Source organism: Pogoniulus pusillus, chromosome 9 (assembly GCF_015220805.1).
Source record: "Pogoniulus pusillus isolate bPogPus1 chromosome 9, bPogPus1.pri, whole genome shotgun sequence".
In the NCBI taxonomy this organism is placed as follows: Eukaryota; Metazoa; Chordata; class Aves; order Piciformes; family Lybiidae; genus Pogoniulus; species Pogoniulus pusillus.
The window spans coordinates 38,731,472-38,757,048 of NC_087272.1; the positions used below are offsets into that span (position 1 = coordinate 38,731,472).

Sequence of the window (25,577 nt, forward strand, 5' to 3'; positions counted from 1 at the left end):
AGGGTCCAGCACCCCTTTGGAAGAGAGGAGAGAAGGAGCACAAAGCATTACCTTCAGCAGCAGCAGCAGCAGCAGAGGTGCTCCCAGGGCTCTCCCTCTCCCGGTCGGTGTGGTTGGAAACGGCACTGCCACTTTTGGTCCTCCGGAGCACGCTGAAGGCTTTGTTGATTTTTTTGAAGGACCTGCTTCTGAGGGTGGAACGCTCAAAGTGTCGAGCTGCAAGGGCAGGGCAAAGCCAAATCAAGGCAGCTCAGCAGCCCCTGGGCTGCAGCAGCAGCATCTCTCTGCAGCCCTTGGCGTACGCTGGGGCGCAACGCCAGCAGCGGAGGCTGCTGCTGCTGCTGCTTCCCTCTGACTCCAGCTGATAGCCCCAAGGTATCCCCACCTCTATCTGAGTGCAATCATAGAATCATGGGTTGGAAAGCACCTCAAGGATCACCCAGTTCCAACCCCCTGCCATAGGCAGGGACACCTCTCACTAGAACAGGTTGCTCAAGCCTTATCCAACCTGGCCTTGAACACCTCCAGGGAGGTTGTGGAGCACAGAATCCCCCAATGTGATCAAAGCCACCCTGAGTGGCTTTTCCAACCTGGAGGTGTCTGTGATTCTCTGATCTCCAGGGATGCTGATTCCAGCACCTCCCTGAGTGGCCTGTTCCAACCCCTCACCACTTAGAATAGAACCAAGCAGGTTGGCAGAGAGCTCCAGGCTCAGCCAGCCCAACCTAGCACCCAGCCCTGCCCAACCAACCAGACCATGGCACTAAGTGCCCCAGCCAGGCTTGGCTTCAACACCTCCAGCCACGGCCACTCCACCACCTCCCTGGGCAGCCCATTCCAGTGCCAATCACTCTCTCACCAAAGCCCTGGCACAGCTGCACCATCTCCCCAGCACATCACATGAGTCATTTGCTGTAGGTTGGACTTGATCCTGAGGGGCTTTTCCAACCTGGATGTTTCTGAGATTTGCCCTTCTGGCTGAGCTAAATAATCCCAGGATCACAGGACGTTAGGGGTTGGAAAGGACCTCCACAGATCATCAAGTCCAAACCCCCTGCCAGAGCAGGACCAATCTTTCTTAAGGCCTGTAGTCTGCATCAGAGAATCACAGAGTGGCTCAGGCTGGAAAGGAGCTCAGAGCTCATCCCCTCCACCCTCCCCACCATGCCCAGGGACACCTCTCAGCTACACTCAGCTGCTCAAGGCCTCATCCAGCCTGGCCTGCAGCACCCCCAGCAAGGAGGCAGCCACAGCCTCCCTGGGCAGCCTGGGACACACTCTCAGCACCCTCACACTCAGCAGCTCCTTCCTCAGCTCCACTCTCAGCCTGCTCTGCCTCAGCTCCAAACCATTGCCCCTTGGGCTGTCTCTAGAGCCCCTGATGCAAAGTCCCTCTGCAGCCTTCCTGCAGGCTGCCTTCAGAACACCTGCCTAAGAAATGAGTCTCTGTCAGCTTAATACTGCTCCTGGCAGTAGAAAGTTTGCTTTTCTCCTCAATTCAGACTCACAGAAACCATCATTTCAGAGGTTGGTTGGCTGCAAAGCAGAGCTGCACATCCAACTTTATATCTGGAGTGAGGCTGCATCCTTGGAGGACTCCCAAGGGGAGTGGACACAGAAGCCTACCTCATGAAAAGATCAAAACCCCAAACTGAAGCTGCAAACTGTACAAGTCTGTGACACACAATTAGACAGCAACCTTCCAGCAGCTTACACCTGCAGCTTGAAGTCTGCTACTACAGAAGCACAGACACAGGCAGGCTGGCAAAGCCCCTCAGGATCACCAAGGCCAACCTAGAGCCCTGCTCTATAACATGCACCTTAAACCATTGCCCCAAGCACCACACCCAAGCCACCCTGAAACATATCCAGAGTGGGTGACTCCACCACCTTCCTGGGCAGCTCATTCCACTCCCTGACCACTCTCTCCATGAAAAACTTCTTCCCAATGTCCAATCTAAACCTCCCCAGCCTCAGCTTGAGGCCATTCCCCCTTCTTCTGTCTCCAGCTACCTATGAGAAGAGCCCAGCAGCAGCCTCTCCATAAGGTCCCTTCAGGTAGCTGTAGGCAGCAATGAGCTCTGCCCTCAGCCTCCTCTTCCTCACCCTAACCATCCCCAGCTCCCTCAGTTGCTCTTCATAAGATTTACTCTCCAGGCCCTAAATGGCTCTGATGGAGATCACCCATCTGTAACTTTGCAGTCGTTTGAAGCTGGTGGTTCCAGTCAGTGCAGGGGGACACTGCCTCAGTGCTGCTGGCCCCAGCAGGAGGAGGACACATTGCTGTTGGAGTGAGCCCAGAGGAGGCCACAAAGATGCTGCAGGGGCTGGAGCAGCTCTGCTGTGAGCACAGCCTCAGGGAGCTGGGGGGGGTGCAGCCTGCAGGGGAGAAGGCTCCAGGGGCACCTCAGAGCTGCCTGCCCAGAGCTGAAGGCAGCCTGCAGGAAGGCTGCAGAGAGACTTTGCATCAGGGGCTCTAGAGACAGCCCAAGGGGCAATGGTTTGGAGCTGAGGCAGAGCAGGCTGAGAGTGGAGCTGAGGAAGGAGTTCTTTGTGATAAGCCACGCAGAGCAAAAGTTTTCCCTCTCCTCTCCTCTCCTCTCCTCTCCTCTCCTCTCCTCTCCTCTCCTCTCCTCTCCTCTCCTCTCCTCTCCTCTCCTCTCCTCTCCTCTCCTCTCCTCTCCTCTCCTCTCCTCTCCTCTCCTCTCCTCTCCTCTCCTCTCCTCTCCTCTCCTCTCCTCTCCATTCTTCCTCTCCTCTCCATTCTTCCTCTCCTCTCCATTCTTCCTCTCCTCTCCATTCTTCCTCTCCTCTCCATTCTTCCTCTCCTCTCCATTCTTCCTCTCCTCTCCATTCTTCCTCTCCTCTCCATTCTTCCTCTCCTCTCCATTCTTCCTCTCCTCTCCATTCTTCCTCTCCTCTCCATTCTTCCTCTCCTCTCCATTCTTCCTCTCCTCTCCATTCTTCCTCTCCTCTCCATTCTTCCTCTCCTCTCCATTCTTCCTCTCCTCTCCATTCTTCCTCTCCTCTCCATTCTTCCTCTCCTCTCCATTCTTCCTCTCCTCTCCTCTCCTCTCCATTCTTCCTCTCCTCTCCTCTCCTCTCCTCTCCTCTCCTCTCCTCTCCTCTCCTCTCCTCTCCTCTCCTCTCCTCTCCTCTCCTCTCCTCTCCTCTCCTCTCCATTCTTCCTCTCCTCTCCTCTCCTCTCCTCTCCTCTCCTCTCCTCTCCTCTCCTCTCCTCTCCTCTCCTCTCCTCTCCTCTCCTCTCCTCTCCTCTCCTCTCCTCTCCTCTCCTCTCCTCTCCTCTCCTCTCCTCTCCTCTCCATTCTTCCTCTCCTCTCCTCTCCTCTCCTCTCCTCTCCTCTCCTCTCCTCTCCTCTCCTCTCCTCTCCTCTCCTCTCCTCTCCTCTCCTCTCCTCTCCTCTCCTCTCCTCTCCTCTCCTCTCCTCTCCTCTCCTCTCCTCTCCTCTCCTCTCCTCTCCTCTCCTCTCCTCTCCTCTCCTCTCCTCTCCTCTCCTCTCCTCTCCTCTCCTCTCCTCTCCTCTCCTCTCCTCTCCTCTCCTCTCCTCTCCTCTCCTCTCCTCTCCTCTCCTCTCCTCTCCTCTCCTCTCCTCTCCTCTCCTCTCCTCTCCTCTCCTCTCCTCTCCTCTCCTCTCCTCTCCTCTCCTCTCCTCTCCTCTCCTCTCCTCTCCTCTCCTCTCCTCTCCTCTCCTCTCCTCTCCTCTCCTCTCCCTCTCCTCTCCCTCTCCCTCTCCCTCTCCCTCTCCTCTCCCTGGAGCTGTGTTTCAGCAGCAAGCAGGCTGTGAAACAGGCTCTGAAGTGCTTACCTGTGCTGCGGCTGCCGCGGTGCAGGTCCCCGGGGCTGCTGCCCGCCTGGCTCTCCTCCGAGGTGGGGCTGAAGGCTGGGTTCACCAGCCCGGGCTCGTCGCTCATTAAGGCGATGGCAGCAGCTGCAGACAGCTCAGGGTCCAGGGCAGCCACGGCTAAGCTGGAGCCGTGGGCTGGAGAGCAGTCCTGGGAACGTCTCTTCCGCTCCTTGGTAAGGCCATAGTGGGATGCTCCTTTACATCTAGGGGAGGGAAAGGGGAACGCACTCAGGTGTGCTTCACGGGATCACACGGCACGTTCAGACTGGAAAAGCCCCTCAGGATCACAGGGTCAGAGAATCACAACGTCAGAGAGTCACAGAGTCAGAGTCACAGAATCAGAATCACAGTCACAGAGTCATAGAATCAGAATCACAGTCACAGAGTCAGAATCACAGAGTCATAGAATCAGAATCACAGAGTCGTAGAGTCAGAATCAGAGTCACAGAATCAGTCATAGAATCAGTCAGAATCACAGAGTCGTAGAATCAGAATCACAGAGTCATAGAATCAGTCATAGAATCAGTCAGAATCACAGAGTCACAGAATCAGAATCACAGTCAGAGAATCAGTCACAAAGTCACAGAGCCAGAGAATCAGAATCACAGAGTCATAGAGTCACAGAATCAGAATCACAGTCACAGAATCAGAATCACAGAGTCATAGCTATAGAATCAGAATCACAGACACAGAATCAGAATCACAGAGTCATAAAGTCAGAATCACAGTCACAGACTCAGAGTCACAGAGTCATAGAGTCAGAATCAGAGTCATAGAATCAGAATCACAGTCACAGAATCAGAATCATAAAGTCAGGATCACAGTCACAGACTCAGAGTCACAGAGTCATAGAGTCAGAATCAGAGTCATAGAATCAGAATCACAGTCACAGAATCAGAATCATAAAGTCAGGATCACAGTCACAGACTCAGAGTCACAGAGTCATAGAGTCAGAATCAGAGTCATAGAATCAGAATCACAGTCACAGAATCAGGATCACAGAATCAGGATCACAGAGTCATAGAGTCACAGAATCAGAATCACAGTCACAGAATCAGAATCACAGAGTCATAGCTATAGAATCAGAATCACAGTCACAGAATCAGAATCACAGAGTCATGAAGTCACAGAACCAGAATCACAGTCACAGAATCAGAGTCATAGAGTCACAGAATCAGGATCAGACACAGAATCAGTCACAGAATCAGAGTCACAGAGTCATAGAGTCAGAATCAGAGTCATAGAGTCAGAATCAGAGTCACAGAGTCAGAATCACAGTCACAGAATTAGAATCACAGAGTCATAGAGCCATAGAATCAGAATCACAGTCACAGAATCAGAATCATAAAGTCAGAATCACAGTCACAGACTCAGAGTCACAGAGTCATAGAGTCAGAATCACAGAGTCATAGAGGGATAGAATCAGAGTCACAGTCACAGAATCAGAGTCATAGAGTCAGAATCAGAGTCACAGAATCAGAATCACAGAGTCATAGAGTCACAGAACCAGAATCACACTCCAACATCTCCACATCCTTCTTGTAATGGGGGCTCCAGAACTGTCCACCTCCTGGAACCTCATGTACTGCATTAAAAGACATTAAACAACACAAACCCCACAGCAAACAAAAGAAATCTGCCTTTTACTCAGAGTTTACTGAGCTTGGCCTACTTTCAGTCCCTATCAGCTCCTGCTTCCTAGCTAAGGCTAACTGATGACTTTCAGAGAAGTGCCCTGTAGGACGAGCTCACAGAAATAGCTGCAGAAAGCCTTAGGGAGAGAAAGCTCCTCCTAATGTGTGCCATGCACAAAAGGCAATGCATAATGCATACAGCACACAAAGCAAGGGGGTTAAGTGTCACAAAGAGAGGTAGCAATGCTGAAAGGAGGCCTTGGAAGAGAAATGGTTTACTGAAGCACTTTCTGGGACAGCAGGAGGAGATGAGGGTTGTCCTTCTCACTTGCTCCCTGGGATAGGACAAGCAGCAGTGGATGGAAGCTGCAGCACAGGAGGTTCCAGCTCAGCACAAGGGGCAACTTCTTGACTGGAAGGGTCCCAGAGCCCTGGCACAGGCTGCCCAGAGAGGTTGTGGAGCCTTTCCAGACATGTCTGGATGTGTTCCTCTGTGATCTGTGTTAGATTGTGTGGTCCTGCTCTGGCAGGGGGATTGGACTCAATGATCTCCTTGGGTCCCTTCCAACCCCTAACATCTTGTGAGCCTGTGATGAGATTGGCTCTGCAGCTTCTCCTCCACTGCAGACCAACAAGCTGCTACTCTGTTCTACTCTACTCCATTCTGTTATCTATACAGACATGTAGAAAACACAACAGGGCTCACACTGAACGTTAGGAGTTGGACTCCATCATCTCCTTGGGTCCCTTCCAGCCCCTAACATCCTGTGAGCCTGTGATAAGTCACAGAGCTCTCTGCATCACATGCAAGGAGCAGTTTGAGCTATGATAACACTGAGGTTTTTATCACAGAATCACAGAACCAAGCAGGTTGGCAGAGAGCTCCAAGCTCAGCCAGCCCAACCTAGCACCCAGCCCTGCCCAACCAACCAGACCATGGCACTAAGTGCCCCAGCCAGGCTTGGCTGCAACACCTCCAGCCACAGCCACTCCACCACCTCCCTGGGCAGCCCATTCCAATGCCAATCACTCTCTCTGACAGCAACTTCCTCCTCACAGCCAGCCTAGACCTGCCCTGCCACAGCTTCAGACTCTGTCCCCTTCTTCTGTTGCTGGCTGCCTGGCAGCAGAGCCCAACCCCACCTGGCTACAGCCTCCCTGCAGGTAGTTGTGGACAGCAATGAGCTCTGCCCTGAGCCTGATAGGTTGGACTGGAGTTTGGTTTAGTCAAGGACTTGTAAGTGTGGCACTAACAACTGGACTTGATGATCTTAAAGATGATCTTAAAGATCATTCACTGGAATGGGCTGCCCGGGGAGGTGGTGGAGTCGCCGTCCCTGGGGCTGTTCAAGGCAGGGTTGGACGTGGCACTTGGTGCCATGGTCTAGCCTTGACCTCTGTGGTAAAGGGTTGGACTTGATGATCTGTGAGGTCTCTTCCAACCCTGATGATGATACTATGATACTATGATACTATGATCTTTTCCAATCCACGATATTCTGTGGATGAGCTTGGAGGTCTCTTCCAACCTGCTCGATTCTATGATGCTGTGAGGTTGACCTCAAGGATTTCCATTACCAAGAGTGACAAAGGAGCAGGTTGTAATGGCAGACCCTGAACAAGGACTGAGCTTTTCACTTCACTTCCAGTGATCTAAATCAAACACCAGGCAGAAACCCCAATAATCACATATATCCTTGCTCTTTTAAAGCTGCCCTGCTTTCTCCATGTGTCACTGCCCAGGCCACCCCTCATGCCCTCTGTCTCACAGCTGACTGCTCAGCCAGAAAACAGATCTAGAGTGTGGCAGTGCTCACCAGCCAGCCCTGGCACAAATAAAGAGAGCAGAAGCTCTCCTTGCCAAGCTCCAGCAGTGCTTCCCCAGCTTCACTTGCAGTGCACTCAGCGTTGTGGTGCTGTTTAGCTGTCGTGTGGCAGCAGTGGCCACAGTGCCTGAGTGCAATCAAGAGCAATGTGCACAAAGCACTCAGGATTGCCCAAGAGAAGAAAACACTGCATAATGGGCTGCTGCCATCGTTGATCTGAAGCTAAACCCTGATCAGGGCAGACAAGTGTGTTCCAGCCAGGCCCTCGCTGCAAGCAGTCTCATCCCTGTGCCATGTGGGCTCCCTGAGAGCTGGGATCAGAAGTTCCAACAGTGACTACCACATCCTGGCCCTGTCATAGAAACCCTCCTGACTGAGAGTCATGAGGATCACTGAGGGACTTGAGCCTCTCCCCTATGAAGAGAGACTGAGAGCTCTGGGGCTGTTTACTCTGGAGAGAAGAAGGCTGAGAGGAGATCTGAGCAATGTGTGAGGAAGCTCAGGGCAGAGCTCATTGCTGCCTGCAGCTGCCTGCAGGGAGGCTGTAGCCAGGTGGGGTTGGGCTCTGCTGCCAGGCAGCCAGCAACAGAAGAAGGGGACACAGCCTCAAGCTGTGCCAGGGCAGGTCTAGGCTGGATGTGAGGAGGAAGCTCCTGGCAGAGAGAGTGATTGGCATTGGAATGGGCATGGCAGGGAGGTGGTGGAGTGGCTGTGGCTGGAGGTGTTGCAGCCAAGCCTGGCTGGGGCACTTAGTGCCATGGTCTGGTTGGTTGGGCAGGGCTGGGAGCTCTCTTCCAACCTGCTTGATGCTATGATACCATAAGAATGCTACCTCTGAACCACCTCACCTCCAAAGCAAGTACCTGATAGTTTTATTTCAAGGCATTTATCCTTACTGCTCTTTTATAAAGGATTGTGCCATGTGAAGAGCATTCCTCCAGCTGCTGTAGCCAGCACCCATGGCTAAGAGGCTCCTGCCTCCATTCAGTCTTCCTTAACATCCATAAGGAAAGGGATAAGCCCTTGAAAAAGCAAAGCTGAACCTCCTGGAGTGCAGTTTCCAGCCAGCACTCCCTGAGAGCCAGGCTGCAAAACCCTTCCCTGAAGGTGCAGCCAGAACAAGCTGCTCCCTGCACCTGCACTTGGATTTCCTTATGCCAGCAACATTTCTGCCTGCTCACTGCTGCTGCCCTGTACTCTCTGTACCCTGGCACAGGTGCACCTGGGTACCCTCTGCACATCATCTCCCAGAGCTGGGGGAAATGCTCACTTTACCCCCAGGAGGGAAACTGTCCCAGTGCTTCATCATGGAGTAGTTTAGTGCAGGGTTCTGCACTTTGGCCACAACAACCCCAAGCAGCACTGCAGGCTGGGGCCAGAGTGGCTGAGAGCAGCCAGGCAGAGAGGGAGCTGGGGGTGCTGGCGGAGAGCAGCTGAAGCTGAGGCAGCAGTGCCCAGGTGGGCAGCAGAGCCAATGGCATCCTGGGCTGGCTCAGGAGCAGTGTGGGCAGCAGGACAAGGGAGGTTCTTGTGCCCCTGTGCTCAGCACTGCTCAGGCCAGCCCTGGAGTGCTGTGTCCAGTTGTGGGCTCCTGAATTGCAGAGAGCTGTTGAGGTGCTGGCAGGTGTGGAGAGAAGGGCAGCAAGGCTGGGGAGGGGCCTGGAGCAGAGCCCTGTGAGGAGAGGCTGAGGGAGCTGGGGGTGTGCAGCCTGCAGCAGAGGAGGCTCAGGGCAGAGCTCATTGCTGCCTGCAGCTCCCTGCAGGGAGGCTGTAGCCAGGTGGGGTTGGGCTCTGCTGCCAGGCAGCCAGCACCAGAACAAGGGGACACAGTCTCAAGCTGTGCCCAGGGCAGGTCTAGGCTGGATGTGAGGAGGAAGTTGCTGGCAGAGAGAGTGATTGGCATTGGAATGGGCTGCCCAGGGAGGTGGTGGAGTGGCCGTGGCTGGAGGTGTTGAAGCCAAGCCTGGCTGGGGCACTTAGTGCCATGGTCTGGTTGGTTGGGCAGGGCTGGGTGCTAGGTTGGGCTGGCTGAGCTTGGAGCTCTCTGCCAACCTGCTGGATTCCCTGATTCTATGGTAGCTGTGACAGAAGTTCAGCTGAGGCAAATGGCTTTGTCTGCCTGGCTGTCAGAAAGATTTCCTCATCTCACTTCTCTGCACTGCCAAGCAGAGGCCCTTGCTGCAGCACAGATTTAGTGGCTCCATAGCTCTGTGTTACTACTCTATAAATATTTACAAAGCTCCTCCTAACGTTTATTTCTTCAAGCTAAAGTTACTTAGCTTAAAAACTTTCCCACCAGATAAGAACCACCTCTCAAATAGCCATTTTTTTTCCTGCCCCCTCAGTTTAATTTCTGCATATCCTTCTTATGCTTTCCTTAGTTTCCTTTTTTATCCATGCCTTTGCCTTTAATGAAGCCATTGGAATTCACCACTTCTGCAGCTGCCCCAAGTTGTGCATCCCTTGTTGGCACAGCAATGTGCCCTTGTGCCCAAGATGGCCAATGGGATCCTGGTGGGGCATTAAGAGGAGTGTGGCCAGCAGATCAAGGAAGGATCTCCTTCCCCTCTACACTGCCCAGGTGAGACCTTACGTGGAAACATAGGATCATAAAATCAAGCAGGTTGGGAGAGAGCTCCAAGCTCAGCCAGCCCAACCTAGCACCCAGCCCTGCCCAACCAACCAGACCATGGCACTAAGTGCCCCAGCCAGGCTTGGCTGCAACACCTCCAGCCACGACCACTCCACCACCTCCCTGCCATGCCCATTCCAATGCCAATCACTCTCTCTGCCAGCAACTTCCTCCTCACATCCAGCCTAGACCTGCCCTGCCACAGCTTGAGGCTGTGTCCCCTTCTTCTGCTGCTGGCTGCCTGGCAGCAGAGCCCAACCCCACCTGGCTACAGCCTCCCTGCAGGCAGCTGCAGGCAGCAATGAGCTCTGCCCTGAGCCTCCTCTGCTGCAGGCTGCACCCCCCCAGCTCCCTCAGCCTCTCCTCACAGGGCTCTGCTCCAGGCCCCTCCCCAGCCTTGCTGCCCTTCTCTCCACACCTGCCAGCACCTCAACAGCTCTCTGCAATTCAGGAGCCCACAACTGGACACAGCACTCCAGGGCTGGCCTGAGCAGTGCTGAGCACAGGGGTGGGCACAAGAACCTCCCTTGTCCTGCTGCCCACACTGCTCCTGAGCCAGCCCAGGATGCCATTGGCTCTGCTGCCCACCTGGGCACTGCTGCCTCCTCTTCAGCTCCTCTCTCCCACCACCCCCAGCTCCCTCTCTGCCTGCCTGCTCTCAGCCACTCTGGCCCCAGCCTGCAGTGCTGCTTGGGGTTGTTGTGGACAAAGTGCAGAACCCTGCACTTGGCCTTGTTCACTCTCATCCCATTGGCCTCTGCCCACCCATCCAGCCTGGCCAGGTCCCTCTGCAGGCCTCTCCTACCCTCCAACAGCTCCACAGCTGCTCCTAGCTTGGTGTCACTGCAAACTCACTGCTGCTGGACTCAATCTCCTGCTCCAGATCATCAATGAAGACACTGAACAGTACTGTGCCCAGCACTGATCCCTGGGGCACAGCACCAGTGCCAGCTGCCAGCTGCATGTGGCACCATTCACCACCACTCTCTTTGCCCAGCCCTCCAGCCACTTCTTGACCCATACCAGAGTGAATCTGTCCAGGCCAGCAGCTGCCAGCTGTGCCAGGAGCTGCTTGTGGCAGACAGTGCCAAAGGCTTTGCTGCACTCCAGGCAGACTCCATCCACAGCCTGCCCCACATGCACCAGGCAGGAACCTGATCATAGAAGCAGCTCAGGTTGGTCAGGCAGGACCTGCCCTTCCTAAACTTCCCTAAGCTCTGTGCACATGCTGCTGAAGGAGCACAGAATGGCCTAAGCTGGAAGGGACCTCAGAGAACATCTACTCCAACCTCCCAACTTGACTGAGCTGCTCAAACAGCCTCACCCAGTCCATCCCTGGACACCCCCAGGCTGTGCCATGCTTCATGGTCACACACAGGCTTTATTTCCTCTGCTTTTTAAGAGCAGAAAATTGTATTTCCACCCCCAGCTGCTGCTTCTCATGTGCAATCTTTTCACAAGTCCATTGGCCTCTGTCCTGGAGCAGGCAATTGAGGGAAGAAACAGCCAAACACTGCTTGTTGCTTGCAGTTGTGGGCAAAAACCCCATGGCTGGGATTCTTGTGCAATGGTCCCAGGTGTCACTGGGGCTGGGGACGAGCTGTTGGTGCAGCTCATGTTCTCTCCCTGCCCTGGTGCTCCTTCCAGGCCACTACTCTGTCACTGATGATGTTGAAACTAGAGAGTGCACTGATTTCTCTTCAAAGTTCAAGCCTCATCACAAGCTCCAGGCTGAAACCCTCCCAGCACAGCACAGCTGTCTGCACACAGAGCACAATCACAGAACCTTAGAGGTTGAGAGGGACCTCCAGAGATCATCACATCATAGAATCATAGACTCAAGCAGGTTGAAAGAGATCTTTTTGGATGGTGACTCCATCACCTCCCTGGAGGTGTTGAAGCCAAGCCTGGCTGGGGCACTTAGAGGCATGGTCTGGTTGGTTGGGCAGGGCTGGGTGCTAGGTTGGGCTGGCTGAGCTTGGAGCTCTCTGCCAACCTGCTTGGTTCTGTGATCCCAAAAGCCTGGATGAGGCTCTTAGTGCCATGGTCTGGTTGGTTGGCCAGGGCTGGGTGCTAGGTTGGGCTGGCTGAGCTTGGAGCTCTCTGCCAACCTGCTTGGTTCTATTCTAAGTGGTGAGGGGTTGGAACAGGCCACTCAGGGAGGTGCTGGAATCAGCATCCCTGGAGATCAGAGAATCACAGAAACCTCCAGGTTGGAAAAGCCACTCAGGGTCACCAACTCCAACCTACAGCAAATGACTGATGTGATGTGCTGGGGAGATGGTGCAGCTGTGTCAGGGCTCCATCAAAGCACAGTGGCCCAAGTCACCCCCGTGGGCACCTATCCAAAAGCCTGCTGGGAATTGTGTTTGGTGCTTTCCAAGGACTTGCAGGAAAACAAAGCTCAGGAAGTGCCTTGAGAGCCTGGGGGATGGAGGAGGCCTTCTGAGTGGAGTTGAGAGATGTCCCTGGGCATGGTGGGGAGGTTGGAGGAGATGAGCTCTGAGCTGCCTCCCAACCTGAACCATTCGAGGACTCTCTACAAAGGTTTAATGCTCAATAAAGGTTTAATGCTGCTAAAATCAAGTTCCCTGTGACAAAAACAAGTGTGAGGACAGAGAAATACTCAGGGCTGGCAAGGCTGTGCCTCGCCATGCTCCACAGTCCACCACACTGCGTTTACACATGGAATTGAGGTGAAGAGGAAGAGTTCAGCCTGCTGACCCACGTGTTCCTCACATCTATTGTCCACTGTTTTGATCACTGGGTTGTATTCAGCAGGTCAAACCAGTCTGCTGCAGCTCAGGATCTCAGCATCCTCTTCCCATCCTCCCATCCACACCTAGGCCATAAAATCTGTGTGATGCAGTGAGCTAAATATGCTCCCAAGGGACAAGAGGTTTGAGGCTTTTAACAGCAGCCAGCCACAGAATTAGCCTAACCCAATTCTTGCAGCTGCAGCCAAACAGAAGCCTGCTAGACAGCAGCTTTGTGTTTCCACAGGCTTAGCAGGCATTGGGTTGTCAAATAAAACTCATTACAATGTCCTGTGTGTCACAGCCCCAACGTGCCAGCACCGCTGAGAGCAGCTCTGAGGCTCCTGCTGGCACATAAAACCCAAGACAGAACATAAGGAGGGGACACTGTGCTTGCTTTCAAGGGGGTTTCAACCCAAGGCTTGGCCTTCCCCATCTGCTCTCCACTGGAATTTGCAATTCCAGGAAACAATGGGGCTGCAGCCAGGGAAGAACACTGCCTTTATCCCCTCTCCCTGACAGAGGATGCTATGGGCAGCCAGCAGCAGCTCTGCTGCAACATGCCTCAGACCTCACTGACCCAGATCCACTCCGAAAGGACAGATCCACCCTGAAACAGACAGATCCACCCTGAAACAGACAGATCCACCCTGAAACAGACAGATCCACTCCGAAAGGACAGATCCACCCTGAAACAGACAGATCCACTCCAAAAGGACAGATCCACCCTGAAACAGACAGATCCACCCTGAAACAGACAGATCCACCCTGAAACAGGCAGATCCACTCCGAAAGGACAGATCCACTCTGAAAGGACAGATCCATTCTGAAACAGACAGATCCACTCTGAAACAGACAGATCCACTCCAAAAGGACAGATCCACTCTGAAACAGACAGATCCACTCTGAAAGGACAGATCCACTCTGAAACAGACAGATCCACTCTGAAACAGACAGATCCACTCTGAAACAGACAGATCCACCCTGAAAGGACAGATCCACCCTGAAAGGACAGATCCACTCTGAAACAGACAGATCCACTCTGAAAGGACAGATCCACTCCGAAAGGACAGATCCACTCTGAAAGGACAGATCCACCCTGAAACAGACAGATCCACTCTGAAATGGGTTGAGAACTGTCTGGAGGGCTGGGCCCAGAGAGTGGTGGTGAATGGTGCCACATGCAGCTGGCAGCTGGCACTGGTGCTGTGCCCCAGGGATCAGTGCTGGGCACAGTCATAGAATCATAGAATCAAGCAGGTTGGAAGAGACCTCCAAGATCATCCAGTCCAACCTAGAACCTAGCCCTAGCCAGTCAGCTGTTCAACATCCAGTCCTGTTCAGCATCTTCACTGATGATCTGGAGCAGGGGATTGGGTCCAGCAGCAGTGAGTTTGCAGATGACAGCAAGCTAGGAGCAGCTGTGGAGCTGCTGGAGGGTAGGAGAGCCCTGCAGAGGGACCTGGCCAGGCTGGATGGGTGGGCAGAGGCCAATGGGATGAGACTGAACAAGCCCAAGTGCAGGGTTCTGCACTCTGGCCACGACAACCCCAAGCACAGAGAGAGTGATTGGCATTGGAATGGGCTGCCCAGGGAGGTGGTGGAGTGGCCGTGGCTGGAGGTGTTGCAGCCAAGCCTGGCTGGGGCACTTAGTGCCATGGTCTGGTTGGTTGGGCAGGGCTGGGTGCTAGGTTAGGCTGGCTGAGCTTGGAGCTCTCTCCCAACCTGCTTGACTCCATGATTCTATGCCCCAAAAGTGCCCCATAAGGCAATGTGGGTATCCAGACTGCACTGCTAACACAGCTTTGCAGACATCTAGCTCTGAACACCTAACTGTTTCCCCTTGGGCAAGGGTAGAAGTAGGAAGTCTCACAGGATGCATCTGGTTGGGAGAGTCTTACAAGCTCATCCAGTCCAACATCTGACCCAGCACTGAAGAGTCACCACTAATCCATGCCCCTAATGGCCAACTCCACAGGCTGCTGGAAGACCCCCAGGGATGGTGACTGCAGCACTGCCCTGGGTAGGCCATTCCAATGTCTGAGACCTCTTTCAGTGAGGAACTATTCTCTGATAGCCTGCTGAGGCTGGGCAAGCTGAATTTGCCAGGTGTCCATCCAAGTGCTGACCAAGCATTTCTGCCACCATGGCTAAGAAGCATCTTCAGCTGCCACAAATGTTTCCCCTTTCTAAACCCCTTTCTCCTGCCTGATCAAATTCAACATCCAATATTCAGCAAGGACCCCTCCCCAGTCAGTCCTCTAAGCTGTGTTTGGCTCATGTCTTGAAACCCTAAAACAACCTGTGCTCATGGTAGGCGTGGGAAAAGAAGAGGAGAGCATCCCCTGCTGCATCAGAGAGCTCAGTTGAGCACTAGCAGCTGGCACAAGACATACCTAAATCACACCACTGATTAAATACCTCACTGCACATTGGTTTTTGGGGGTGGGTGGGTGAAGGGCACAGCCAACACCACAATTTGACAGAGAAACACCCTCCCTCCTGGCTTCCAACCCCCTGGCTCTGCAGCCTTCTCCTCTGCACATGTGGCTGGGAGAAGGCGGCTCAGAGAGATGCTACAGATCCAAAATGCAGCTGCCCCAACCCATCTGACAGGCACAAATTTGCACTGCCTCTGGTTGCACAGCTTCCACCCAGGGGAACATGAAAGATTTCAGGGAGATGCTGCCTGCCTTCCCCCCCCCATTAATATAAACCCACATTGGAAAGGCACTGAAAGGCTCCAGAAAGACCACATCCAGTCACAGCAAAAAGCATGGCTGGAATGTTGTTTGCAGCCTCCCGAGAGCTGACAGGGCAGGAGAAGCTCACATATGCTGTCAAAACAGGGAAGCCCCCAGACCCCCACCCCACCCCCCAGTTTTTTTTACTCAGCATTTTCAATGGAAGCATCAAGCTTCAGCTGATGCCTCAGAAGCATCATCTTTTTAAGCTGAATTCCCAGAATCACAGAAGTGAACAGGTTGGAAAAGACCTTTTTGATTCTCCAGTCACAGAACCAGCCAGGTTGGAAGAGATCTAAGAGGTCATTGAGTCCAACCTAGCATCAGCCTTTGCTAACCAACCAGACCATAGAAGCATAGAGCCAAGCAGGTTGGGAGAGAGCTCCAAGCTCAGCCAGCCCAACCTAGCACCCAGCCCTGCCCAACCAACCAGACCATGGCACTAAGTGCCCCAGCCAGGCTTGGCTGCAACACCTCCAGAGGCAGTGACTCCACCACCTCCCTGGGCAGCCCATTCCAATGCCTGCTCTAGGGTAGGGTGTCCCTGGGCATGGCAGGGGGGTTGGCACTGGCTGCTCCTTGTGGTCCCTTCCAACCCTGACTGACTCTATGACTCCTAGGAGAGAGCAGATCCTACTTGACCTTCCTGGTCCTACAAAAAAGGATTTGGGCTGCTGTGAGAGGAGCTGCCCTGGAATGAAGCCAAGGCAGGGATTCTCTGTGCCAGGCTGTGGCACCAGGGTGACTCAGGCAGGCTCTGTGCCCGAGGCTGTCCCAGCCCAGGCTGTGACTTTGTTAACGTCAGGACTGAAGTAGACCTGGGTCACATCAGTGCTGATGATAGACCCCTTGGAGGAAAGCCCCAGGAGGCATAGGAAATGATGTCAGCTCCTGAGCAGCTCTGACAAGGCAACAATTACACCTGTCCTCTCCTGGCTGAGGTGACTCTGGCCCTCCAGGAGGGAGCTGGCAGCTAAGCTGCAGCAGCACGTTCATGCCATGCCTCAGCACTTGCTAATTTTCACTCTGGGTGACTCAAGCCATCACCAGCAGACAGGATTTGCAGCTGGACACAGTGCCCAGCACCAGTGGGCACCAGGGTCCAGTGGGTACCAGCGTGCAGTGGGCAGCAGCATGCTGGTGGCTTAGCAGCCCAGAGCCAGACATACACAAACCAAGTCCAGCTTGCTTCACACACACGTTCCTGTGCCAGCCTGCCAGTGCAGGTGGCTCACCCAGCCAAGTGGCCACTTCATAACACACTGCCAGCTCCAGCTACAGCAAGGACACCTCTCATTGGGTCAGGATGCTCAAGGCTTCCTCCAACCTGGCCTTGAACACCTCCAGCAAGGGGTCACCACTGAATTAAGCAGGTTGGCAGAGAGCTCCAAGCTCAGGCAGCCCAACCTAGCACCCAGCCCTGCCCAACCAACCAGACCATGGCACTAAGTGCCCCAGCCAGGCTTGGCTGCAACACCTCCAGCCACGGCCACTCCACCACCTCCCTGGGCAGCCCATTCCAATGCCAATCACTCTCTCTGACAGGAACTTCCTCCTCACAGCCAGCCTAGACCTGCCCTGGCACAGCTTCAGACTCTGTCCGCTTCTTCTGGTGCTGGCTGCCTGGCAGCAGAGCCCAACCCCACCTGGCTACAGCCTCCCTGCAGGCAGCTGCAGGCAGCAATGAGCTCTGCCCTGAGCCTCCTCTGCTGCAGGCTGCACCCCCCCCAGCTCCCTCAGCCTCTCCTCACAGGGCTCTGCTCCAGGCCCCTCCCCAGCCTTGCTGCCCTTCTCTCCACACCTTCCACCACCTCAACAGCTCTCTGCAATTCAGGAGCCCACAACTGGACACAGCACTCCAGGGCTGGCCTGAGCAGTGCTGAGCACAGGGGTGGGCACAAGAACCTCCCTTGTCCTGCTGCCCACACTGCTCCTGAGCCAGCCCAGGATGCCATTGGCTCTGCTGCCCACCTGGGCACTGCTGCCTCCTCTTCAGCTCCTCTCTGCCTGGCTGCTCTCAGCCACTCTGGCCCCAGCCTCTAGTGCTGCTTGGGGTTGTTGTGGCCAAAGCGTAGAACCCTGCACTTGGCCTTGTTCAGTCTCATCCCATTGGCCTCTGCCCACCCATCCAGCCTGGCCAGGTCCCTCTGCAGGGCTCTCCTACCCTCCAACAGTTCCACAGCTGCTCCTAGCTTGGTGTCACTGCAAACTCACTGATGCTGGCCTCAATCTCCTGCTCCAGATCACAAATAAAGACATTGAACAAGACTGTGCCCAGCACTGAACCTTGGGGCACAGCACCAGTGCCAGCTGCCAGCTGGATGTGGCACCATTCCCCACCACTCTGGTGTTGGTCCTTCCAGCCCCTAACATTCTGTGACTCTCTGATCACAGCACAAAGCCCAGCAAGAATCAGAGCAGGCCCTGAGTGCAGGCATGGGCACTTTTCTTCCCCATCAGGTATCTCTAGCAACAAAAGGTAGAGGGAGGACTGAAATCACAGACCCCCAACTACCTTCCAAAAGCACAGAAGGATGTTGGCATCAAAACAGAGCTCTGGCACCGTGTCCAAGTGTTTCTAAGGGTCTATCTACATTTGTCTCCTCAGCCCTGGACCCCAAAGCTCACCACAGACATTTCTCCTCAACGTGACTATTGCAGAAGACCTGGAAGAGGCTCTGGACAAAAACAGTCAGAAGGGAGGGGAGGGAGAACATCAGCAACTGCTTCCCTGGCACAGGGGGACCCCAGGCAGCACAGCTGCTCTCTTTTGGAGCTGTCAGAGAGGCAAATAAACTGCTGAGGGAGTTGCCACTGGCAGGCAGCACAATAGGTGATGCCAGAACAATGCTTCATGCAGTCAGAATCTTCTCTCCAAAACATTGCTCAGGCAGCCCAGGTCCTGCCTGAGCTGCTGGGCAGCAAATGTTGCTTGGAAAACAAACATGGGAGGCATAAAATCACTCAGGATCCAGATTCCATCTTTCTCTGTGATGAAGGAGAGCACAGACACGTCTCAGTCCTGCAGCAGCCCTCTCCTGCCTGCTCCCAGGCAATGTCAGGGGAAGGATTTCAGGACATGCTCCTCAATTCACTCCTCTCCCTGTCTCCAGCCAGGGCCAGCTGTCCTGACAGCACCCACTCCTGCTGGCAAAAAGCTGTCCTGGGCTCTGCAGCAAGTCACACACCTGCAGGGGCAAAACACAGCCTCAGGCTGGTTCTGGCAGCCTGCCCTTGTGTGCCCGTGTGGGGAGCCACAGCAGCTCTCAGATGGACACCAGCCACTCCCTGCCCTCCTTCCTGCCCAGGGCCTCCCCGGGAGGGAGGATGGGGAGGTGGAAGGAGGAAGGGGGCAGGCAGAGGAGGCAGGGGGCAGGCAGAGGAGCAAGGGGGCAGGCAGAGGAGGCAGGGGGCAGGCAAAGGAGCAGAGGGGCAGGCAGAGGAGGAAGGGGGCAGGCAAAGGAGCAGAGGGGCAGGCAGAGGAGGAAGGGGGGCAGGCAGAGGAGCAGGGGGGCAGGCAGAGGAGGAAGGGGGCAGGCAGAGGAGCACGGGGGCAGGCAGAGGAGCAGGGGGGCAGGCAGAGAAGGCAGGGGGGCAGGCAGAGGAGGAAGGGGGCAGGCAGGGGAGGAAGGGGGCAGGCAGGGGAGGAAGGGGGCAGGCAGGGGAGGAAGGGGGCAGGCAGGGGAGGAAGGGGGCAGGCAGGGGAGGAAGGGGGCAGGCAGGGGAGGGAGGGGGCAGGCAGGGGAGGGAGGGGGCAGGCAGAGGAGGAAGGGGGCAGGTGGAGGAGGATCATACAGTGCCAGACAGCCCTGGCAGAAGATGTGGGGAACCAACAGAGGAGCTTTCTGCATGAAGACCCAAACCATAGACCCTGAACTTGCCTGCAGGCAACAGGAAAAGTCCAAGCCTGCACCCTCTGCTTCCTTGTGCCCAGTACACTGAGGTGACATTGAGCTGCCAAAACCATCCCTACTTTGACCCCATCACGGTGGTCAACCAAAGGTGTGATGAGAGGGAAGCAGTTTGGTTGTAGCCCATAGCTATTTTCTTAGGCTTCTTCAGCTGCTTAGGAGGCAGGCAGCAAGTCCCTGCACCTCCAACCCCTTGCTGCCTTCCCTGGCAACGCAGAGGAGCATTTACAAAGGACCAGCTTCAACTCCAGAGTCAAACAGGGACCTTTCTGCACCCCTTAGCCACAGGCCTGACCAATTCTGCTTCCAAAGGGACTCTCTGGTCAGGCTTCAAGCTCTGGAGTTTTTCTCTGCCAAGGACTGGAGACCAATTTCAACAACAAAACCATCAGTAAGATGGGGGGGGGAACAAAACCCAAAGCCAGGGCTGTGTGTGATCTGTTGTCATGGATCCACCACTGCCACAAGGGACAGGCAGAGTGGAGTCTGAGATGTTCTGAAGTTCTCACACAAGGGTGTGGGGTTTTTTTTCCTGTGGGGAGGAGGAGGAGGTTGTCACAGAGATGGCAGAAGCTGGAGTCTACAGCCCTGTGTTTGTGCTGCTTCAACTCGTTCACCCACACACCCTAAAGGGATGCTCTGGTTTCTGATGTTGCTGTTTCTGCTCCATCCCACGTGGAGTGAATCAGTGTGGTTTAGATGGTCCTCCCCTCCAAGTGTTTCTTTTGGATCTCTGCTCTTCTTTCCCTCTCTCTCTGTTGTGTAAATGTCAGAAGGGAGCCCTTTGCTCACCTACCCCAAACCTCCTTTCTCTTCCTAATCCACTCCAATAACATTCAAGAGAGTAATTTTTGGTGAAGTTAGTGGAATAATATCTGTATGGAGCTCATCTGAGTGAGAGGAAAATAACCAAGCACATTGATGTTACTCTTCATTGCTTCCTCACAGCTTGCTCTGAGTGCTGGGACAGCAGATAGAGTAACAGCTAGAGATCATAGAAGCAGGCAGGGCTGGAAGGGACCACAAGGATCAGCCAGTTCCAACCCCCTGCCATGCCCAGGGACACCCTACCCTAGAGCAGGCTGCACACAGCCTCAGCCAGCCTGGCCTCAAACACCTCCAGCCATGGGGCCTCAACCACCTCCCTGGGCAACCCCTGCCAGCCTCTCACCACTCTCCTGCTCAACAACTTCCTCCTCACCTCCAGCCTCACTCTCCCCACCTCCACCTTTGCTCCATTCCCCCCACTCCTGACACTCCCTCACAGCCTCAAAAGTCCCTCCCCAGCTTTTTTGTAGCCCCCTTCAGATGCTGGAAGGCCACAAGAAGGTCTCCTGGGAGCCTCCTCTGCTCCAGCCTGCACAGCCCCAACTCTCTCAGTCTGTGCTCACAGCAGAGCTGCTGCAGCCTCTCAGCATCCTCCTGGCCAAGATGAGGGTCTTGAACGAAACAAAGCTGCCAGGTAAGAGGAACTGAACATTACAGGGAGAGAATTCATGACCCTTATCAAGGAATCACTGTAGTTGGAAAAGACAACTGGGATCAAGTCCAAACATTGAACCTACTCTACAAAGTCCAGCCCTAAACCAGATCCCCCAAGCACCACATCCAAATGATCTTATTCCCTCGCTTGTTTTATTTTTGCTGGTTTCAGTGAGCTTTGCAGGGCAGTTTGCACCTCCTCTTCTATGTATTTCAGCCATGTAATTGTACTGGACAGAGGACCAGCTGATTAAATGTCAGCCCTACCACTGAGCCATGTCACAGCCTGGCTTTAACCTGTTTAGTCTAACAGATCAGTGTTTAGAGCTGAGCAAGGCTGCAGAAACGAAGCTAATGCAAAGAGAGCCTCACTGAACTTGCTCAATCCATAAAGCTCCCTCTGTTTTCAGCCTTCAGCCCAGCATGTTTTGCTGAAGCTAAGCTCTGCAGCTTAAATTCAGGATTTGCCCATCAATTTCAAACGAGAGGCATAAGCAGCTCAGAGCTTTGCAGTGCTGCAGTGTGATGGAAGACACATGGCTTAGCACTGCTGACTTAACCACAAGGAGCCTGGCAGACCAAATCACTCACTTGCTCTTTGTTTTCCTCCTTGACCTCCTTGAACAAGACAAGACCCTCAGGAGAAGAGCCCTTTCACAGACCAGTCAGGTGCTTGGAGACAGGAGAAGGCAGCAGACAGGGTCTCACCATCACAATGAGGAAAGGGCCTATACAGTCTGAGAAGAGTCACAGAATGGCTCAGGCTGGGAGGGAGCTCAGAGCTCAGCTCCTCCAACCTCCACACCATGCCCAGGGACACCTCTCAGCTACACTCAGCTGCTCAAGGCCTCATCCATCCTGACCTGCAGCACCCCCAGCAAGGAGGCAGCCACAGCCTCCCTGGGCAGCCTGGGACACACTCTCAGCACCCTCACACTCAGCAACTCCTTCCTCAGCTCCACTCTCAGCCTGCTCTGCCTCAGCTCCAAACCATTGCCCCTTGGGCTGTCTCTAGAGCCCCTGATGCAAAGTCCCTCTGCAGCCTTCCTGCAGGCTGCCTTCAGCTCTGGGCAGGCAGCTCTGAGGTGCCCTTGGAGCCTTCTCCTCTGCAAGCTGCACCCCCCCAGCTCCCTGAGGCTGTGCTCACAGCAGAGCTGCTCCAGCCCTTGGAGCACCTTTGTGGCCTCCTCTGGCCTCCCTCCAGCAGCTCTGTGCCCTTATGCTGGGGCCAGCAGCACTGGAAGCAGTGTCCCCTGCACTGACTGAAACCACCAGCTTCAAATGACTTCACCAGCTCCCTGGTAACCTTCATCCCTTGCTACTGCCCTTCCATGTGGTGCAGGCTTGGGAGAGGCAAGAGCAAAGATGTAAAGAAAAGGAAAGATGTAAACTAAAAGGAATCAAAGGAAAGACAAAGAGAGAGATGTTGAGGTGCTGGCAGGTGTGGAGAGAAGGGCAGTGAAGCTGCTGAAAGGCCTGGAACACAAACTCTATAAGGAGAGGCTGAGGGAGCTGGGGGTGTGCAGCCTGCAGCAGAGGAGGCTCAGGGCAGAGCTGATTGCTGCCTGCAGCTGCCTGCAGGGAGGCTGTAGCCAGGTGGGGTTGGGCTCTGCTGCCAGGCAGCCAGCAGCAGAGGAAGGGGACAGAGTCTGAAGCTGTGGCAGGGCAGGTCTAGGCTGGATGTGAGGAGGAAGTTCCTGGCAGAGAGAGTGATTGGCATTGGAATGGGCTGCCCAGGGAGGTGGTGGAGTGGCCGTGGCTGGAGGTGTTGCAGCCAAGCCTGGCTGGGGCACTTAGTGCCATGGTCTGGTTGGTTGGGCAGGGCTGGGTGCTAGGTTGGGCTGGCTGAGCTTGGAGCTCTCTTCCAACCTGCTTGGTTCTGCTTAGGTTCTTGTTTCAAGGGTTCCAAACCCACACAGAGGGCAGAAGAGGCTGACCCACGCCTGGCAGGTGGCACCAGGAGGGTTTATGTAACAGCAGCAGCTCTCGGGGAGCAGCAGCCTCTTGTTTTCCCTCTGCACATCAGCGACCCCAACGCCCTCCCGGCAGACAAAATCCCTCCCTGCTGCGAGCTCTCCTGGTGCTGCAAAGCACCACAGGGCACAAAACCACTACGGCGGTCCCGGGGCTGGCTGTCAAGCTGCATTTGCCGGCGGCTGGGAAAGCAGAGCAGACAGGCGGCACAGGCAGCGCTGAGCAGCAATTAGCGGGGCCGGGGAGCCAGCAGAGAGCGGGGGGGAGGCGAGGGGGAGGGGAGGGGGAGGGGGGAAGGGGGAAAGGGAGGGGGAAGGAAAAGGGGGAAAGGGAGGGGAAAGGAAAAGGGGAAAGGGAGGGGAAAGGAAAAGGGGAAAGGGAGGGGAAAGGAAAGGGGGAAAGGTAGGGGAGGGCAAGGGGGAAAGGAAGGGGAAAGGAAAAGGGGAAAGGGAGGGGAAAGGCAAGGGGGAAAGGGAGGGGGAAGGAAAAGGGGGAAAGGGAGGGGAAAGGAAAGGGGGAAAGGGAGGGGAAAGGAAAAGGGGAAAGGGAGGGGAAAGGAAAGGGGGAAAGGGAGGGGAAAGGAAAAGGGGAAAGGGAGGGGAAAGGAAAGGGGGAAAGGGAGGGGAAAGGAAAGGGGGAAAGGGAGGGGAAAGGAAAGGGGGAAAGGGAGGGGGAAAGGAAAAGGGGGAAAGGAAGGGGAAAGGAAAGGGATTGTGAGGTATCTGGAACTGGACCCAAAGCTGCTCTGGATCACAACCCATCAGCTCCAGGAGGAGTTACTGGATCTTGGCCTCCCTTTCTAAACACCTTCTATTCACTTGGCTCACCTCACTGTTACTCAAGCCTAGTTCACAACAACAGCAGCAACAGCAACAGCAGCAGGAGGAAATCTGGGGGCCTGCCTTTGCTTTGTCAGCTCAATATCTTAAGTGCAAGTTTATAGGCACACTCTGTATCTCATTAAATGCTCTCTCTTGTTTTGGGTCTCTTCCCTCCTGATTTATTTTGAGCTCAAAGCCTGTTCAGTGCAAGTGCCTCCAAACCTCCAGATGCTTAGACCACTGGGGAAAGAGCAAGGAGAGGAGGGGGGGAAAGTGAAATGCATCAACCATTACTGTCCAGCTTCATTTCACTCATGCCTTGGAAGAGTGAAACAAGAATGTCCTGCAATTTCATCTCCTCTGAGGGAAGAAACTGGAAGCAGCATGTTTGCTGCACACTCAACCCACTGAAAACCACAGAGATCAGCAAAGTCTCAGTGCAGCTCACAAGTGGACACTGAGACTGTTTACAGGCACAGGCGAGGGGAGGGGTTTTGTATGGCCCTGCCCTTGCAGCACAGCCGTGGAAGAGAACCAGAGAATCAAGCAGCTTGGAAGAGACCTCCGAGATCATCCAGTCCAACCTAGCACCTGGCCCTATCCAATCAACCAGACCATGGCGCTAAGTGCCAACCTAGCACCCAGCCCTGGCCAGTCAACCAGACCATGGCACTAAGTGCCAACCTAGCACCCAGCCCTATCCAATCAACCAGACTATGGCACTAAGTGCCAACCTAGCACCCAGCCCTATCCAATCAACCAGACCATGGCACTAAGTGCCAACCTAGCACCCAGCCCTGCCCAACCAACCAGACCATGGCACTAAGTGCCCCAGCCAGGCTTGGCTGCAACACCTCCAGCCACGGCCACTCCACCACCTCCCTGGGCAGCCCATTCCAATGCCAATCACTCTCTCTGCCAGGAACTTCCTCCTCACATCCAGCCTAGACCTGCCCTGCCACAGCTTCAGGCTCTGTCCCCTTGATCTTGCAGAGCAGGGGTCTAGGTTGGACTTGGTGCTTTGCCAACCTGCATGTTTCTGTGCTTCTGCTTATGCAGAAGGTGATGAAATGCAGCTGGCTGCTTGGCAGCCCAGAGACCTTGACAGCAGAATCCCCCAAAAGGTCAAGAGTGTTGGAAAGCCCAAGACCACCCTTAGACCTACCTTTCTGCTTCCCTACAGTGAAGTGAGCTGCGCTGCAGCTGGTCTGGGGAGCAGAAGTGAGAGCAAGCAGGGTTTAAGCTGTGTGAAGCAGAGGAGCTCCGCAGGAGCAGCCTTTGTCCTCGCGTTGCAGGGCAGCCCAGCTCTGCCAGATCTGGCAGAGAAACAGCTCAGGGAAAAATCCCCTTGTCATGCTGCCAGTGCCACTGCTAAACTGGGTTAACTGGCAGAGAGAGGAGGAGGTCAGCCAGACTTGCAGCACACAGCCTGAGTGGCTTAGTGGCAGGCCAGAAAGGAGAGTCAACCACTCTCCTCCTGCAGCTCCCATCAGAGAGACATAGAGTGGGCTGGGCTGGAAGGGACCTCCAAAGCTCATCCACTCCAAACCCCTCTACACTCAGCAGGGAGAGCCTCAACTAGATCAGGTTGCTCACAGCCTTGTCCAGCCTCACTTTGAATATCCCCAGGGATGGGGGTTCAGCCCCCTCCCTGGGCAACCTATTCCAGTGTTCCACTACCCTCATGGTGCAGAACTTATCCCTAATATCCAATCTAAATCTGCTCTGCTCTAGTTTGAAGCCATTGCCCTGGTCCTGTCCCTGCAGCCCTTTGCAAGCAGTCTCTCTGCAGCCTTCTTGTAGCCCCTTTCAGCTACTGGCAGGTTGCTATTAAGTCTTCCTGGAGGCTCCTCTTCTCCAGGCTGCTCACCCCCAGCTCCCTCAGCCTTTCCTCATAGCAGAGCTGCTCCAACCCTGTGATCATTTTCATG

General features: G+C 54.7%; 1 protein-coding gene across 5 annotated transcripts in view; it reads right to left on the reverse strand.

Moving 5' to 3' along the window:
* Positions 1 to 25,577, reverse strand: part of LNX1 (ligand of numb-protein X 1) — an 89,058-nt gene that overhangs the window by 36,327 nt on the left and 27,154 nt on the right. For all 5 annotated transcript variants that reach the window (XM_064149282.1, XM_064149283.1, XM_064149286.1 and 2 more), the window contains 2 exons: positions 3,828 to 4,069; positions 52 to 216 (listed from right to left, as the gene is read on the reverse strand). In XM_064149282.1, coding sequence (XP_064005352.1) covers positions 52 to 216; positions 3,828 to 4,069 — 407 coding nt within the window. The remainder of the gene's footprint in view (positions 1 to 51; positions 217 to 3,827; positions 4,070 to 25,577) is intronic.